At 42.2% G+C, this 17,695-nt stretch overlaps 1 protein-coding gene across 3 annotated transcripts; it reads right to left on the bottom strand.

Moving 5' to 3' along the window:
- Positions 1-1,594: 1,594 nt before the first annotated feature.
- LOC105924442 (zinc finger protein 493) lies at positions 1,595-17,220 on the bottom strand. Of its 3 annotated transcripts, none has more exons than XM_036130196.1 (10): positions 16,955-17,220; positions 14,091-14,159; positions 13,876-13,999; positions 11,997-12,199; positions 9,291-9,371; positions 9,064-9,202; positions 7,624-7,754; positions 5,330-5,565; positions 4,275-4,342; positions 1,595-3,118 (listed from the first exon to the last, which is right to left on the bottom strand). In XM_036130196.1, exons 1-10 carry the CDS (start codon positions 17,136-17,138, stop codon positions 1,759-1,761), a joined length of 2,595 nt encoding a protein of 864 aa, XP_035986089.1. In that variant the 5' UTR covers positions 17,139-17,220; the 3' UTR covers positions 1,595-1,758. The 3 variants fall into 3 exon arrangements, with proteins under 3 accessions (XP_035986089.1, XP_035986087.1, XP_035986088.1); XM_036130194.1 differs by having other exon boundaries at positions 14,091-14,171; positions 16,955-17,219; XM_036130195.1 differs by having other exon boundaries at positions 9,291-9,359; positions 14,091-14,171; positions 16,955-17,219.
- Between the last annotated feature and the right edge of the window lie 475 nt (positions 17,221-17,695).

Raw genomic sequence — 17,695 nt, 5'->3', positions numbered from 1 at the left:
ACCTCGAAGGATGCGCGCTGAGGTCATGACAGACAGATGTGGTGGGCCAAAGGGTCAGGGGCCCATCTGATACCAGAGCCGTGTGTACCAGCCAAACAGAGGGTTTAAGGGAACAATACCAGGCCAACCTTCGGGTCAGACTGGCTGACTGGAAGGGTTTTCAACTGCCACCCACCCGTGCCATCCGGCAACGGGGCAGCTCGATGCGCCGATAGCCACCCACGGAGGGGCAGCTGGAAGTTTATTTTGTTTTCGTTTTTTATTTTTAATAAAGATTAACATACAGATGTGTGGAGACCGCGGTTGGAACACTGACTCTTTAAACCATCTTCCTTAAAGGCGAGAAGAAGACATCTCCGAGACGCAAGACATCATGACCACAATTGAATGCATTTTGTAAAAAAAAGAAAAAGAATAAAAGGAGTTTGTAATCACTGCATATGTCTTATAAGTTCTATATTCATAAGGTGTTCAATATTAGTATTGTTAGTCTCTTGGTTCTGCATTGCATGATAATCTTTTTATTCTGTGGTTTGATCTAAGTGTAGTGCTTTCATGGGTTATCTTTATTTCTAAGAAGACATTTTGTTAATCTAGGTTAGGACTCTTAAAGTCATATTTAGATCATATAATAGTCTCTGGTAGTTGCACATTTACCTTAGCCTTGCACCTCTCGGATAAAGGTGCTTACTTTTCTTAATTCTAGTAGGTTAGAGATTCAGATAGGTTTAGTAGCTTTTTAGCTTATACTTGGGTTATTTTACATTTAAGAGGAACATTTGAACTTCATTTGATTTCATAAGTCGCCAACAGAGGGGACAGTGGGTTACCATATTACATCTTACTATTTACATTTTGTTTAAGGGTTTCAAGACATAGACTTAGTTTAACCTAGTTATTGGTTTGATCTATGAGAGATCAAAACAGAAGGGGTTGTTGAGAATTAAAAATATATCTTAGTTGGGGTTACTGAGGAAAGCAGAGGGGGGTCTGCCCTTCCTGCTCCAGCGTAAGATAAACATGGAGTTTTATTGCCCTGAGGGGGGTGGTCAGAAGGAGAGGAGATCAGTCATCCTCCCTCTGAGCCATGCAGGAGGAGTTTAAAGTTGATAAAAGGAATGTCTTGGTAAAACTTACTTCAGACAGACAGACTTCTCGACCGCGCGGTGAAAGATCTCGATTGGTAATGTAAGTCTGTCTCCATATTTAATTTCTATGAATTAAATATGTATTTAAACCGTTCTACCTCTGATCAATGATTCCTTATTTTATTGTCAAATCTTAAACCGGGGTAAAAATGGGCCTTTAGTAGCGAAGCAGGATTAGGCCAATAATACATAAATCACACTTTTAAATGCTTTTGATTGCAGTTTGAAAGAAAATGGGCAATGCATGTAGTTTCCTAGCTTACGTATCACAACCAAGTGGTCCGTCGGCAACTCTACCTTTAATTAAGTTCATTTAAGCCCTATTGGTAAAATAACTGAATATTGTCCACAGGAAAAACAGCCACTTACCCCAGGTCTTCATCTCCAGGATTCAACAGGAAGAAATGGGAAAATTAGCATACCATTAATTACTTAAATGATTGTGGTAATGTTTAACGGTTTTATTTCCTCTTTCTAAACTGACATTACATGTTAAGCATCACATGTAAAAAGTGTTTTTATGTGAATTTTATCGAAGCAAGCTTGTCAGTTTCAGATAAAAATGATAGCAAAGTAAGTTCCTGTTCATCTTGTCTGAGAAAACTGTCGTTCAGGCTTCGGATGGATCCAGGACAGAGTTCTCCTGTGTTTGGTGAGACTGGGGCGGCTCCAGGACTGGGCTCTCCTCCATGTTCTGAGTCTGAGGCAGATCCGGGGCGGGGCTCTCCTCCATTTGTTGGGACTCTGACGGATCCAGGACAGGGTTTTCCTCTGTTTGAGTCTGAGGAGGCTCCAGGACGGAGATTTCCTCCATCTGGTGACTCTTCATGTGCGTTTTCAGACAGTGGCTCTGGGTGAAGGCTCTGTCACAGACGGCGCACTTGTAGGGCTTGTCTCCGTTGTGGGTCCTCATGTGGACCTTTAGGTGTTCCCGCCGGGAGCACTCCTTGCCGCAGACTTCGCAGACGAACTGTTTGATGCCCAGGTGCAGCCTGACGTGGCTGTCCAGGTTGGCCTTCTGCTTGAAGCGGCGGCCACACTCCGAGCACTCGTAGGGCGCGTCGTCGGAGTGAATCCTCATGTGTTTCTTCAGGTCACACTTGACCCAGAAGCCCTTGCTGCAGACGGCGCAGACGAACGGCTTCACGTTGCTGTGCGTCTTGAGGTGGACCATCAGCGTTCCTTTCCACAGGAACGTCCGGCAGCAGATGTGGCAGAGGAACGTGCGGTCCCTCTCCGCGTGGGTCTTGCTGTGCACCTTCAGCGAGCCCTCCAGCTTGAAGCGCTTCCCGCAAACCTCACAGGCGTACTGCTTGTCTTCGGAGTGGGTGAGCCGGTGCTGGGTCATGGCCCGGCGGAGGCGGAAGGACCGGTTGCAGACGTCGCAGACGTGCTTCTCCTCGTTGGTGTGCAGCTTCTTGTGGGACAGCAGATGGGACTCCAGGCCGAAGGATTTGAGGCACACGTCACACTTGTGTGGCTTGTCCTCCACGTGGAGCCAGCTGTGATAATTCAGGGAGGCCATGTTGGTGAAGCTCTTACTGCAGACCCTGCATTTGAACTGGCTCTCGCCCGTGTGCTTGGCCACGTGGAGGCTGAGACTCTGGGCGGAGACGAACGTCTTCCCGCAGTGCTGACAGCCGTGCACCTTCTGGTGGTTTCGAAGATGCTCCTTTAACTCGTCCACGGACTCAAACTTCTGTCCGCAGGCGCCGCAGACCGCCTGGGCATCGCCCACGTGATTCCAGACGTGGCTGATCAGACTCCCCAGCTGTCTGTACCAGGCTCCACACACTTTGCAGGACATTTTACTTTCCACTGTCCTCCTCGCGGCGCCTTTCTCTCTCCTTTTCCTCGTTCTTTTGGCGGCCCGGGGTTCAGGATCGGGGTTCCAGTTGCCGTCTTCGGCATCGTCGCCTGGGTCTGCGTCATTTTCGCCCGTCTCTGGTTCCTCCATACTTTGGTCAGGGCTGCAGAGGGAGAGGAAATATTAACCTACCGATGCGTCGACATAAAAACACGTTTCAAACACTGATGGCTACAGATCGCTGCACCACATGAAGAAAACAGGAGACGACAACGCCCTGACCTGCCAGAACACCCTAGACCCCAAGGTTCTGGGTTGGGGAACCAACAGGCATAACTAGATATATAACCAACAGAGAGCAGGACTGTGTGGTTTAAATTGTCAATATTCATTGCAGTCCAAGGAGTTGTGTGGAATATTGAGGCTATCAAGCTCCATCATATATCAGACCTCTGATTACCCCGTATGTTCCTAACAGAGCACTTCGCTCTCAGACTGCAGGTCTGCTGGTGGTTCCTAGAGTCTCTAAAAGTAGAATGGGAGGCAGATCCTTTAGCTATCAGGCTCCTCTCCTGTGGAACCAAATCCCAGTTTTGGTCCGTGAGGCAGACACCCCGTCTACTTTTAAGACTAATCTTAAAACTTTCCTTTTTGACAAAGCTTATAGCTAGAGTGGCTCATGTTACCCTGAGCTACCTCTATAGTTATGCTGCTATAGGCTTAGGCTACTGGAGGAGTGTTCACACTGAGCCTGGTTCTGCTGGAGGTTCTCCTCCCTGTTAAAGGGGAGTTTTCCTCTCCACTGTCGCTTCATGCATGCTCAGTATGAGGGATTGCTGCAAAGCCATCAACAATGCAGACGACTGTCCACTGTGGCTCTACGCTCTTTCAGGAGGAGTGAATGCTGCTTGGAGAGACTTGATGCAACCTGCTGGGTTTCCTTAGAGAGGAAACTTTCTCACCAACCTGGAGGATTTGATGGAGTCTGACTTTGGAAAGAGCCTTGAGATGACATGTGTTGTGAATTGGTTCTATATAAATAAAAATTTAATTGAGCCAACAGTGACGATAAAACAAATTGTAATGTTTTGTGCATCCTTGCTAAAAGCTATTTGTTTCTTCAAATAAAAGTTTAAATCAACTGTTAGACATTTATTAGAGGTCGAGACAGACAAGCATGTAAATGTTCATCAAAACCAGCATCTTCTGACTATTTTTATGTGTAGATTGCTGAAGTCTGAGCTTGTTTTCTGTTAAAACAACGGAAAAAGAAAGTGAGCAGATATATCTGCTATATCATCGTCCTGCTTGTAGTTTACCTCGCATGACGCCCGGTCTGATCGCGCTTCGTGACGACAGGGTCGGCTGGAGGAGGGTCGTCTGTTTTCTAAAAGAAAATATATTCACAAAATAAACAAAGCTTCACGTCATGCGTTGTCGTGTTAGAGCAGAAAATAAACTTTGAAAATTCAGGGTTCTTCTAAAACGAGACAATTTAAGTCTAGAACTGATGTAAACAGGCACAATTTTCTCTATCTGGCACTTCGGATGAATTCAACACCAACAAATCTGATGCAAAATGAGAATTAGGGAGGCACTGCTACTGATACGAATATATTCCCCAACTCTTTCAACATCGTGGAAAATTGACCGTCCCGCTGATGTAACTTCTCTGCTTTGGTTAAACGCCCACCAATCCTGCACTGCATCAGCGTCACATGACCAAACAAACACATAAGCACCCCGCAGGAACAAAAACGACAGCAAGATAGAAATAAACATTGATTATTATCATCGGCCCAGATTTAGTTATCAGGCCGATACTGACATGTTAAAATTTAGCAAAATCTACAGAGGCTGATGTTAACGCAGCCCAAGATTTAGCTTCAGGTAACACTTTGTTACTTAAAAGGAAACTAAAACATGGAGCAGAGTTGGAGACATTTTAATTGACGGTGCAGAAAATAAACCAAATCTAACTAATCAGGACTGAGATCGTTTCACTAGAATAAATTAACTACCTTTAAATCAGCTACGAGTTGTAGAAGTTTCCTCTGAAATATATATTTTTCTGTTAAAAAGCTTAAAAGAATTAACAAAAAAATTATTGTCGACACCAAGAATAATAAAACTGACAGATTCCTGCAGAAAATCCACATAATGGTCACAGAAAAGGCTGAAAAAGCAGCTCAATCCAACAATAGGTTTTAAAAAAAAGAGATAAAATAATAAAAAATGATTTAATATGAACAGATGCAGTTTGGACCACGCTGAAATCGTAAAAGATCATGAAACATGTTGGTGTTAATGGGAGCTCCAGGTTCTCTGACCCTCGGTGCATTAAATAGCAAAAGGTTCTGAGTCGGAGTCGGACCTTCAGGCGGATGTAGAGCGTCGGGTTCCCGCCGGACCTGTGGCCGGAGCAGATCTCCTCCGGGGTCAGCGTCTTCACCGCCAGCGGCAGCAGCTGCCGGTTCCTAGAGGCGACGAAGATGTCGAACGGCTGACCGGCAGCCAGCTGCGGGAAGGTGGACCTCAGCAGGTCCATGAAGTCCAGCTCCTGCAGGCCGCGAGGACACTCCAGGTCCGACACCGAGCTTTTCTGAAACACTGAGGAGGAGATCAGACGGTTAGACGGCCAGTCTTTGTTGTTTCTGGGTGATTCAGAGTCTTTGGATGGAATAATGGACCCTCCGTCTGTCCGTCGCCTCTAACCCGCTCCTGTCTGCACCTAACACCTAACCCAATTAACCCGACAGCCACGCTTCTCAGTGGCGCCTCCAGAAATGTTTCATAGGGGCCAGATGGAGCCATTTAAACTCTTGGGGTGGCACTGAAACTAAAAGCCATAATTTCAGGATTTTATTCTACTGTTGTAGTAAAGCTAACCTGACAATAGCCAGACGCATGTCGCTCCGCCTAGCTCCACTCACATACATCTGGGACCTCTCCATAGGAATTGCCTTTATTGAAGGCTGGGGCTTATCAAAAATTCTTGCATATGATTGGATAAGCCACTTGTCTGTCATCTTTATCGACGTGCTATTTCAACCACTCACACCGAAGCTAACCCGTGACGCTGATGAGAGCGACGCAGGAAAAAACAAAACTTTTTTTTTTTATGTGTTTGCGGCTCTAGTGGCGTTTTATTGACAGTGAGCTGACAGGAAGAGGGTGGAAGACAGGCGGCAAAGCGCCGCGGGTCGGAGTCGATCCCGGGCCGACCGCGTTGAGGACTAAAGGCCTCCTAATATGGTTTGCGCTAACGGTTAGCCGCTAACCGCTCGTTAGCGGCTAACCGCTTGCCAAATTCAGTCGGGAGAAGGGCGAAAACATCGTTTCCACCAACAAAAGCCTTCAGAGGCGTTCTCTGATGTTCTTTTAATGAAACAATATTAGGTAGATTGGACAACATGGAAGAAATAGCAGCATCAATGTTAACGCTTGCTTCCTCGATGCGAGCCGCTATTGTTGTTGGAATCTCACGGTCGCTTCTCCGCTACGTCACATCCAGGAAACACCCGCCCTGCGTCCTGATTGGCCAGACCATAAATTTGGTTGGGGAAATCACTTTCAATGGGCGATGTCCCAGATGTATGCGAGTGGAGCTAGGCGGAGCGATACATGCAGCTGGCTGTTGTCAGGTTATAGTAAAGCTGCCTGTGGAAAACTATCAAAAAGACTTAAATAAACACATAGTGTAAGCTTGTTTTCTGGTCTGGGTGATATAATCTTTCCATCTTAATGTAAAACTACCATTTAAATTAGAGATTGTTGGTTTCTTTGCAGGTCAGCTAACACTGGTTATTTTTAGAAAGATATAGCTAAGAAAAATCCCAAGAAAGCTTGGTTTGTTGTTTGATTTTTAATGTTACTAATGATCAAATGTACATAGACCAATAACGGTACGTTTAACATTTTGAGTTGAACAAGAATTCCTTTTTATTGTGTAATTATATTAGCAATAAGGTGTAGATTTATTCACTTACTGAAAAAAAAACAATTAGTAGGGGAAGGTAGATACTGGCAGATAGGAGTGAATGCTGCTTGTCGGGACTTTGATGCAATCAACTGGTTCCCTTATATAGGACATTTTTTACCAATCTGTATAATATGAACTTGACTTTGTAAAGTGCCTTGAGATGACATGTTTCATGAATTGGCGCTATATAAATAAAATTCAATTGAAAATCCAATAGATACAAATAAAAGCGTGATAGCAGGTCAAGAAGAGCGGCTGCCTTGCTGGCTCACTGCAAAAAAGGGAACTAAAAGTAAGTAAAAATTTCTTGAAATTAGTATATTTTTCTTTGATTTGAGCAGCTAAATAAGAATATTTGCCAATGGAATGAGTGTTTTTACCCCTAAAATAAGATAATTAGATACCCTGCACTTGAAATAAGATGATGGAGATGAGTTGCTCCTATTTTAAGTGTAAAAATCTTATTCCACTGGCAACTAGACTTATTTACCTGCTCTAATCAAGGAAAAATACACATATTTCAAGAAAATGTCACTTAATTCTAGTTTCCTTTTTGCAGTGCTGTGCATAATGGGATGAAATGCTAAACTGATGCTACTAGAATTTACACAGGGAGAACACGCAGAAAGACCCCAGGCTGGGATTTGAACCCAGGATCGGCAGCAGAGCTACTGTTTGGATCTTACCCGCCCTGGAGAGCACCCTGGTCTCAGAGTCCTCCAGGATTCGGATCCTGAGGGTCAGATGGTTCGGCGGCTCGCCGGTCCGGGTTCTGCCGGACCTTCTCCCACCAGACCGAGCTCTAGAGGGCAGCGACCTGCAGCAGGAGGACAACAGGTGAGCTCTGATTGGTCGGATGTTTCACAGACGGCAAAAACTACAAAAATGGCAGAAAACGCTTTAGGGACCAGAACCAAGTGAGACCGTGTGGATCCAAACGGACCTCTGGATAACAAAACTGAACCAGACATGAAAACAAGGCAGAATCACACAAGGCAGGAAACTTTTCTTCTGTTGCTGTCAGGATTTAATGGACGTTCTGACGTCTTCCTGTCGTTAAGCGTCTAACGAGCCGTTACCTGATCCGTCTGGGTTCTGTAGACGTCCATCAGAACCGCTCATCTAAGCCGTGATGTCGGACCAACGCGGGCTTTTAGTGACTCGTCACTGTTCAGCAAATCGATCAAAGGGATTGATATTTGTCTCACATCGGGCTTTTTGCACATTTATGCCTCAGTTTGGACATTAGCAGCAGAAACTGCAGCTTTATTTGGAACTGAAGTGGATAAAAATCCCTTTTATTGTTGCAGAACGTGGGAAAAAAAAGCTGCAAACTGAGACCGTCCTGCTGTCGGAAGACGGGCTGGAGTCCCACTCAGCGTTCAGCGCCGCGTCACAGAACATTACTACAGAGATGACGCTTCAATCATATAAAATAAGGACAGTCTTCATCAAGACAAAGCCAAGATATCTACAGAAACTGATCTCTGGACAAATCACAGATGCAGCGACTTCAAATGATCCAGAATGCTGCGGCTCGGCTTCTTACAGGAACCAGGAAGCGTGACCATATAAGGCCCATACTGGCCTCTTTACATTGGCTGCCTGTTTTTTATCGAATAGATTTTAAGATTCTCTTATTAACTTATAAAGCTTTAAATGGATTAGCTCCCCCTTATCTTCTGGAACTTTTAAAATCTCAGCCCGTGTCCAGAACCCTACGTTCTAATAATCAGCTTTTACTAACAGTTCCTCGGACCAGACTTAAGAGGAAAGGAGATCGGGCTTTTTCTGCCGTTGCTCCTTCTCTATGGAACAATCTACCTTTCCAAATTAGATCTGCCCACAGCCTGGATCATTTTAAATTGCTTCTTAAAACTTATTTTTATTCTTTGGCATTTAATTAAACTAGTGTTTGATACTTTGTTTTTATTCACTTGTGTTGTTGTCACTCTTGTACAGCACTTTGGTGCAGTTCTATGCCTGTTTTAAAGTGCTATATAAATAAATTTGACATTGAAGCCACTAAAGAACGGAGGAGAGAAGAAAGAAGCACCAGACAACCTCAGAACCAGTGACGTGAACTGAGACACCGTCTGCTCTTTTTAGATCCTAAGGTCCGTTACCTTGACGGTATTTCATAGTCTGGGTCCGTCGGGTCTTCCTGCTTCAGTCTAGACTCTTTAGTCGGCTGCTCCTCATCATCGTCAGCGGCGCCTTCGTCGTCGGTCAGCGGCAGACAGTGCGCGTCAATTCCATCCACCCCTGAACACAACAACGGTTACCCCCACGTCTGGGATCTGATGTTCTGGGTCCAGTCTGGGTTCTGGTTGTGTCTCCAGGTGAGTCCTACCTGTGCTCTGTGTGAGCTGCTGCTCCTCTTGCTCCTCACCAACCACCACCTCCTCGTGGCTCTGCAGATCTGGGAGCAGCTCTAGTTCAGTCACATCCAAACAACATCTGATTAATGCTGCATTTATTTTAACCTTTATTTAACCAGGAAAAAAAGTCTCTTTTATAAGAGCGTCCATGCCAAGAGAGGCAGCAGGGTTACATGTCACACCTACAAAACAATTACAAACCAAAGTATCAAACGTCAGATATATCAATATAATTAACTACATGTTAATGTGACGGCATCTCTGTCATTTAAAAGTCTTTTTAACAGATTCTAAGGAGACCAGCTCCCTCAGTTTTAAGTTGTTTTGTAGAAGTGGAATATAGTGGAATAAGTATTTTGACCCCTGAAATAAGATAATTAGACATGCTGCACTTGAAATAAGATGATGGAGATGAACTGTTCCTATTTTAAGTGCAAAAATCTTATTCTATTGGCAAATCATCTTATTTACCTGCTCAAATCAATGGCAAATACACTCATTTTAAGAAGATTTTACTTATTTCTAGTTCCGTTTTTGCAGTGCAATGGTCCGATCTGAGCTGATAAAGAAGGGTTTTCAGTTTGCTGCTTCTCCTGCATGGGAACTTCTACAAAACAACTTAAAACTGAGGGAGCTGGTCTCCTTAGAATCTGTTAAAAAGACTTTTAGATGACAGAGATGTCGTCACATTAACATGTAGTTAATTATAGTGATATATCTGACGTTTGATATATCTGACATTCTCACAATAAATTAGGACGGTGGAACAAAGACAATAGGAACCAGTAGATTTCTGAGAAATACACATTTGTAAGTAACAAAGAGGCTGACCAAGTAAACATTTATAAATAAGTACTGAGTACAAAACGTCTCCATAGTCCAACATTGGTATAAATGTGGCAGCAACAAGCTTCCTCCAGGTCTCAAAGGACCGATATGCCCGAATTTGAAAAAAGAAACCCAGCCTGACTCTTAAGTCGATTAACAAGCAGTTTAATACGGTGTAAAAATAAAAGTGTGCTATTAATCCAGATTCTGAGATATTTGTATTGGTTAATAGATTTTATTTTAGTTCCCTGACAGGTGGTGATTTGAGAGTTGAGAGTTGTCTGATTTTAGGATTAGTTTTAGATTAAAGAGATTATTTTAAATGGTGTAAAAATGTCTAAAGCTGACTGTAACTGAGTGATGGCTTGATGGTGAGGGGTGCTGAGCTGTAGATAGTTGTGTCATCAGCATAGAAATGAGTATGTGCATTTATTGATTAATGTTAATGTAAAGAATGAATAGTAGAGGCCCTAGTAATGAGCCTTGTGGTACTCCTCTAGTGATGGTGAGTGTTTGTGAGGAGAGTCCGTCTGCCTTCACACATTGAGGCCGGTCTGAGAGAAAATTATGAAAACATTTTACTGTTTGATTTGCAGTGAGTCTATGTTCCAGTAGTGTACGGACGACTGTATCAAACGCTTGTGTGAGGTCCATGAACAGGACTTCACAGTGTTTTTACTTGTCTAGGGTGGTAAAGATGTCATTGAGTACTTTTATTACTGCAGTGGTTGTTCTGTTACTTCCTAAAACCAGACTGAAAATCAGATCTTATCCTCAGAAAGAAATTCCTTAAGTTGAATGCTGATTCCAGAAGTTTGGCCAGGGCGGATAATTTAGATATTGGTCTATAATTGTTCAAGAGTGTTGGGTCGCCACCTTTTAACAGTGGTAGAACAAAAGCCGATTTCCAAATTGGTGGAATTTCATTTGTGGCCAGAATAAGGTTGAAAAGGGTGAGTCAAAGGTGAGGCTATAGAGTCTTAAGGAAATAGGGCTGTTGTTAGTGTGATTTATGGATTTAAGTGTCTTCCAAAACTTCATTGGGTTATTAAGATTTTGTGTGGTTTGAATGAGGAAGTGATCCGCTTTAGCATCTCTAATCGTAACTGTATGTAAATTTGTAAGTAGTATAAACTTGAGCCGGTCCTTCTCAGTGTTTGTTTTTCTGGCTTTTGGCTACAATCGTCTAACAAAGTGGAATAATTGGATGTGAATCAAGGATCGTTTTGTTCTTTCGCTCTAAATCTTCTAAAAGGAGCATGCTTATTGACAATACTGTTAAAACCATCTTAACAATACGTCCAGGCATTTTCAACGTTAGCGATCAAATAAATCCTATCCCAGTCAAAACTGTACATGTGGTAAAAACTCTGAAAAATGTTTCCTGTCATGCTTTGAGATAACACGAGGCTTTGTTTTGGGTATTTTTATATCTCTTGCAGTTGCAACGACACAGTGAACGCTCACGTAATTTGCAGATATTGAAGCAGGCGTATATTTGTATGGAACCATGATCAGAACTAAGTCAATTAAGGTTGATTTTTATGGGTTTTTGGGGTTTCGTCTTGTGGGACTGATTTAATGCATCATAGCACCAAGAACAGCTGGATGCATGTTTTTAGAGACCTCAGTGTCCAGAGCTAAAAATTCATGCTGTTTTATTACATATTCTGAGACCAGTACATTCACAGGGAATCTATTTTTGATAAAAATTGCAACACCTCCATCCTGCCTGGGTCGATCTGCCCTAAAGATGTTATAAACACCAATGTGAATGTCCTTATCTGTTGTTTGGACCTTAAATTTGTAAAAGCTTTGCATTTAACGAGTATCTCCAGGCTAACACTGACCCGTTTTATGGTCCTGGACCCGAGGCTGCAGCACCTCCAGCTGCCTCCTCTGCTGCTCGATCTCCCGTCTGAAGCCTGAAGCCTCCTCCTCGTAGTCGGCTACGGTCCTCTCCACCACCTCCAGGACCTCTGTGGTGGCGGCGCTCAGCTTCTCGGTGATGATTCCTCTCAGGATGCCGCTTTTGGACACGTCGAGTCTCTTGCTGTAACAAGAGTTCAAGGAAAAGGTTGAGCTACGACTTTAGCAGCCCTGCAGTGGATTCAGTTTGGGTTATTTGGTGCCATTTCACAGCAAATTACTCAAACGTCACAAGAAGAAAAAAAGAAGAAGAAAGAACTTTGATTATAACACAAATTCAACTGGAGCCACAAGTACTTTCTTCAGAAAGAAAAAACAGAGTCTGGAGGTTCCAGAAAACAAATGCTAAGCGCACACTGGGTCAGGAGTACTTTCTACAACAAAAACAAAGCTTTTAATGGAAGCAGTTCCAATTAATGACTTCTTACTGGGGCCTTGTTAAAAAAAATATTTTCATTCTCATATTAATTCCTAAATATCAATTTTGTTTAAAAATTTGGTTTTTCACTATGAACTTAAATGTGTGATCCGGCATTTCCGGCTCATGCTTCACTCCGAGATGTAAATATTTAATGTCATATTTTTAATAATGAACCAGGTCAGTGTCCAAATTTAGAGTCCAGTTTGGTTAATAAAGTATTTTTTAATTAAATAGAAATAGCAGCTGTAGATCTCTCTGGTGTCTCTGTTTTTTAACCTGGATCTGTTTGGGTTTTCTGCCCCACAGCATGTCGGTGAAAACGATGGTCTCAACATGCAGGAAGTGGGTTTGGTCCTTTCAGCCACCATTACTTTATTAATTAGCTGTTAAATGTTAATATGATACAAGTAGGAATATGTCATGAAATTCAGGTAACAGATAAAATAACACCAGCAATTCAATCTTAAATCATATCAAAAAGAATGGATTCTAAATCCTGAGAATCAGAATCGAATTGACACCCAGCCCTACTTCTTACACAAGGCGAAGCACTGAACCAGGAGTACTTTCTATAGATTGAAAGGTTTACTGACGCAGCAGTTTGGCTGAACCTCAAATATATGACAAAAAGGCCTCAAATGACGACATTAATCAAACGGCTCCCGGCTGAAAACAGCCAGGCGATGAGCTGCTGGTTTAGACACAAAAACCTCAGAAATCTATTAAATAAACTCTAGGAGGCAAAAATAGAAAATGGAATAAAAGGTGCAACAATAATAATTCTGTCTATTTTGACTGAGAGGCGAGATGCAACATATTTTATGATATAGTATGTAGTAATGTCCTGTCTCCTGTGCAAATAAAAATAATGAAGAGATTTTCATTTCCTTGTTAGTTTAACTTTATAATTAGCTGCCAGAAAACGGTCCTGGCTAGTTCCTGGAAGAGTTTCCTCCAGTGGAAACACACATACAGCTTCTGCTCCATACCACAGAGCTACTGATGAGCGCATCAATCTCTTTTTACTTGTTCTTTTGAAAAAATGTGTTTGATATTCCCTGCATTAATAAAGCTTCTTGCACGTATAAATCAAGCGGAACAATATGGCAAATGCTGTAAGGCTTCGCTTGTGAAGGTAAAATCTGTTCTTTTTGGCATTAAGGCAACAATTCTTATTGCCACATTGCCAGACAGGACACTATTTAAAAAAAAAAAAAAAAAGACGGGCATAAAAGCTTTAAAAGACGGAGTTGTTATTTCTGGTAAAAATCTGTTTAAACGTGAAGACGTCGCTTTATTAGAACCCGTCATCACACCTCAGAACCAGTAGCCTGTGCAGAGACTCCTCTAGTCTTTATTTATCCATCAGACTGTCTTACCCTGGTGAAACTTCATGATGTGGATCCTTCGGGTCTTCTTGGTTTAGCTTGGAGGTGGTTGTTGGCTCCGCCCCTTTATTAGAGAGATTCCAGGGTAGACTGTGACTCTCAGCTGCCTCCACACCTGAACACATCCCACAGAGTCTGTTTCTGATCTCTGGTCAGAACCAGCATCTCCTGTCTGGGTTCTGGTTGTGTCTCCAGGTGAGTCCTACCTGTGCTCTGTGTGAGCTGCTGCTCCTCTTGCTCCTCACCAACCACCACCTCCTCGTGGCTCTGCAGATCTGGGAGCAGCTCTAGTTCAGTCACATCAAAACAACATCTGATCAACATCTCTGCTGTGACTTTACCAAAAAAAAAACACTGCCGTAAACGGCTAAAATATCGGTTCATGGAACCAACAAACTAAACACAAGGAGAAGAGAGCTACAGGTACATTAGGTAGAGATGCAACGATCCAGTTTTTTCAATACGATATCGATATCGATACCTGGCCTGAGCATATCGCCGATACCCGATCCGATACTACTGCTGAACGAACGAACGAACCGTATACCTTGCCATGTGACTGAAGGCATCAGGCTTTTTAAAAAAAAAAAAAACAATGCGTCTCTTTAGCAGGTTGTTTGTGGGTAAGTTTGTGGTGTTGAATTTACCAACTTTATCACCACCCCTCGCCGTTTTACGTTGCCGATGTTGCAGTCAGACTATCAAGTTTGCTACACGTTGCTCTGTGTTTGCTCATCGCTCTGAGTCGCTCTGAGTGATGATGTGTTCCCAATCCCAAGGTGTTACAAATGTAGAACAGAAGTGACTAAATCGGCACTACTGTATCACTGTGTATGATATAAAAAAAATAAAAATAAATCAAATGACGGGATCGGAATGCTGGATTGGCGTCATTCATCCGATATCCGATCCTGTTAACCAGTCAATATCGGAGCCGATTTCCGATACAGGTATTGGATCGGTGCATTTCCAGCATTAAACAGAACAAACGGGCCAAAGTGAGGCATCGGCCACAGATTTATATCATATTCTGGGTGATTTCATCTTAAACAGAATGAGGTCAGAAGAATCGCAGAGGAACGTCTGTTTAAAGTCCAACTTCATCTGAAAATGGGATAGTATGTAAAGTGTCAGCGTAAACGGGCTAAACATAAATACCTGCAGCGCGTTTTACGTCAATTCATCTAAAATACGTCAGCTTGTGTTGATCCATAGCATAAAATATATTACGGCTGGACGATAATTCAATAACAATATATATCGATCTATAGATGTATATTGATCGATAAAAATAAAGGGTCAATCAAAAGTTCAATAGAATAAAAGTTTTACTTTCTTTTGCATTTGAGCCCATCATGTAGGTTAATATTACATCCTCCCAACCAATCAAAATGCAGACCCAGGTACCAGGCTCCGCCCCTTCAAAGAGTTCAGAGAGCACCTGTTCTTATCACTGAGCTATATTATACACTGGAGTGCTAATCACCGTCTGTTTGAACGAGTCGCTTTGAAGCCACCAGCCGCCATATTGGTACTCCCTATTTCCCCCCTTAGTAACTAGGGAATATGTGCGCTACAGCATCGAATAACGAGGATTTTCTCAAGTTCAGGGGGGGCTTAAGACTTTTAAAATGTCAAATGCCATATAGTTTTATGTTATGTTCTAAAACTATCAAGTACTGAGAAAGTCATGTGCTGAAATATTTTGCATTTTATTCATTTAAATATATATGTTTAACATTTATAAATATATAAATAACAATATACAAAAACATATATTTACATATGTGTATACATATATATACATATATACATATACACATACTTATATATACATATATATATATATATAGTTAATATGAATAACATGTAAAATATTTCAGCACCTAATTTCCTAGTAGTTGATAGTGTTAGTACATCCACTGACTGTAGAATTACCTATGAAACGTTTTCACTCAGCCAGAAAACTGCTTGTTGTTGCAACCAAATCCTGTGGGATTCTGTGAGAGTAGGGAGGAGCAAGATGGCGGCCAGTGACTTCAGTTTTTAGGCTAAATCAGCACTCCAGTGTATTATATAGCTCAGTGGTTCTTATGATTTAAAATCAATTTTCCACATCTGAAGCTCAGTGCTACCATCTGCTGATTAAAACACAGCGCCCCTTGTGGACAATATAGGAACTGTAGATTTTCAATTAAACAAAGTTCATGTTTTTTTCAATAATTGTTTTATCATTCTCTTCCTTTTATCTCCTCTTTCTTTCACGTTTTCTTTTTTCTTCTTGTTCTTCCTTTCCTCTCCTACTTTCCCATTGTAGTGTCCATATCATTTGAGATAATCCCCGCATGAATCATAATAAAACTATTCACATTCATAAATCAAGCGGAGCACTATGGCACAAACCGTACTGCTCCACTTGTGAAAGTCAAATCTGATGAGCTCTTTTTGGCATTAAGACAACAATTCTTATTGTCACATTGCCAGACAGGACACTATAAATTTTTTTGAATAATGATAATGCATTTAGCCACCGGGCCAGACTAAATTGTTCGGCGGTCCGGAACCGGCCCGCGGGCCGTATGTTTGACACCCCTGCTCTAGACGCATGTCCAGATGTTGGCCTGCAGACCTACACTTAACGACATGAACGTCTGGTTCCGGGAAAACTAGAGATGCGTGTTTCTCTTCTTCTTCAGAGAAAGTTTCAGCGCGGCTCGACACTTTGAGGCTAAACACTCAGAAAACTGGTGGTTTCTTCACTAAACAGGTAACAGAGGAGAAATATCTGGGATCATATTAGACCTGAACACAAAACGACTTAAAAACAATAATAATAATAATAAAATCTGAATGATATCAAAATGAGGAGAAAATAAACATGACGAAACAGAGAATGTGGCTAACAGCCCTCCAACAGATGTATAAAGGGCCCCATGGGGCCCCTAGGGCTGAGCCCCCATGTTTACAAGTCTTAACGACGCACCTGGTTTAACATAAATAACTGAAGCTTAACAAGATGGCAAATTATGTATAATTTATCTGAAGTTTTAGCTCTCAGGCTACCACTGACCTCCTCTGGGCTCTTTGACCTGCAGCACCTCCAGCTGCCTCCTCTGCCGCTCGATCTCCCGCCTGAAGCCCGCAGCCTCCTCCTCGTAGCCGGCCACGGTCCTCTCCACCGCCGCCAGGACCTCCCTGGTGGCGGCGCTCAGCTTCTCAGTGATGATTCCTCCGAGGTCTACAGCTGGAGGCATGTTTACTTACTCCCACACCGAGCCCACTTCCTCTGCATTCTGCTCTGGCTTTTCTACTTCCGGGTCAACTAAGTCCCTCGCTTCATAGAGTCCCCCCCAAAAAATAACTTTATTTAACCATTGTACATTACATCAAGTACCAGTACAGAACTGCATAGCCAGAATTCATAAAAAGTGTATAAAAAAGATCTTAATATAGAATAAAACCAAACATAAAAGAAGAAGGAACAATAATAATAATAATAATAAAATAATAATAAAGAGGCAAGATTAGATTATGCATAGATTCAAGAACAGGGCATTAACAGCAGATTAAATTTCACAAAACAAAGAACATTACCAGCCCTTTTTGTTCTTACAAATTCTAAAGATTTTACATAAGATTTACTAAGATTAACTTCTCTTGAAACAATGTCTCTTATACATTTATATGTATATGTTATCAGTATGTTTAAGGTTTACAACAAGAAAAAACATGTGAAAACCCTATGAAGTATTTGGTGAGTTTCTCTTGAATAACAGCGCTGACACTTCTCGGCTCCTGCTAATCACATCAC

The sequence above is a fragment of the Fundulus heteroclitus genome, unplaced genomic scaffold (genome assembly GCF_011125445.2).
Source record: "Fundulus heteroclitus isolate FHET01 unplaced genomic scaffold, MU-UCD_Fhet_4.1 scaffold_295, whole genome shotgun sequence".
In the NCBI taxonomy this organism is placed as follows: domain Eukaryota; kingdom Metazoa; phylum Chordata; class Actinopteri; order Cyprinodontiformes; family Fundulidae; genus Fundulus; species Fundulus heteroclitus.
Note: the sequence above shows the minus strand (reverse complement) of the source record. Positions and strands in the feature narration are given on the sequence as shown.

Bases quoted from the DNA above. Each gene is read 5' to 3' on its own strand.
- LOC105924442 (XM_036130194.1), bottom strand. From the start codon at position 17,138: ATGCCTCCAGCTGTAGACCTCGGAGGAATCATCACTGAGAAGCTGAGC. The intron at 9,372-11,996 runs GTCAGTGTTAGC...TGACTGAACTAG, and splicing joins GGTCCAGGACCATAAAACGG to AGCTGCTCCCAGATCTGCAG. The intron at 4,343-5,329 runs GTCCGACTCCGA...ATTTTCTTTTAG, and splicing joins CGCTCTACATCCGCCTGAAG to AAAACAGACGACCCTCCTCC.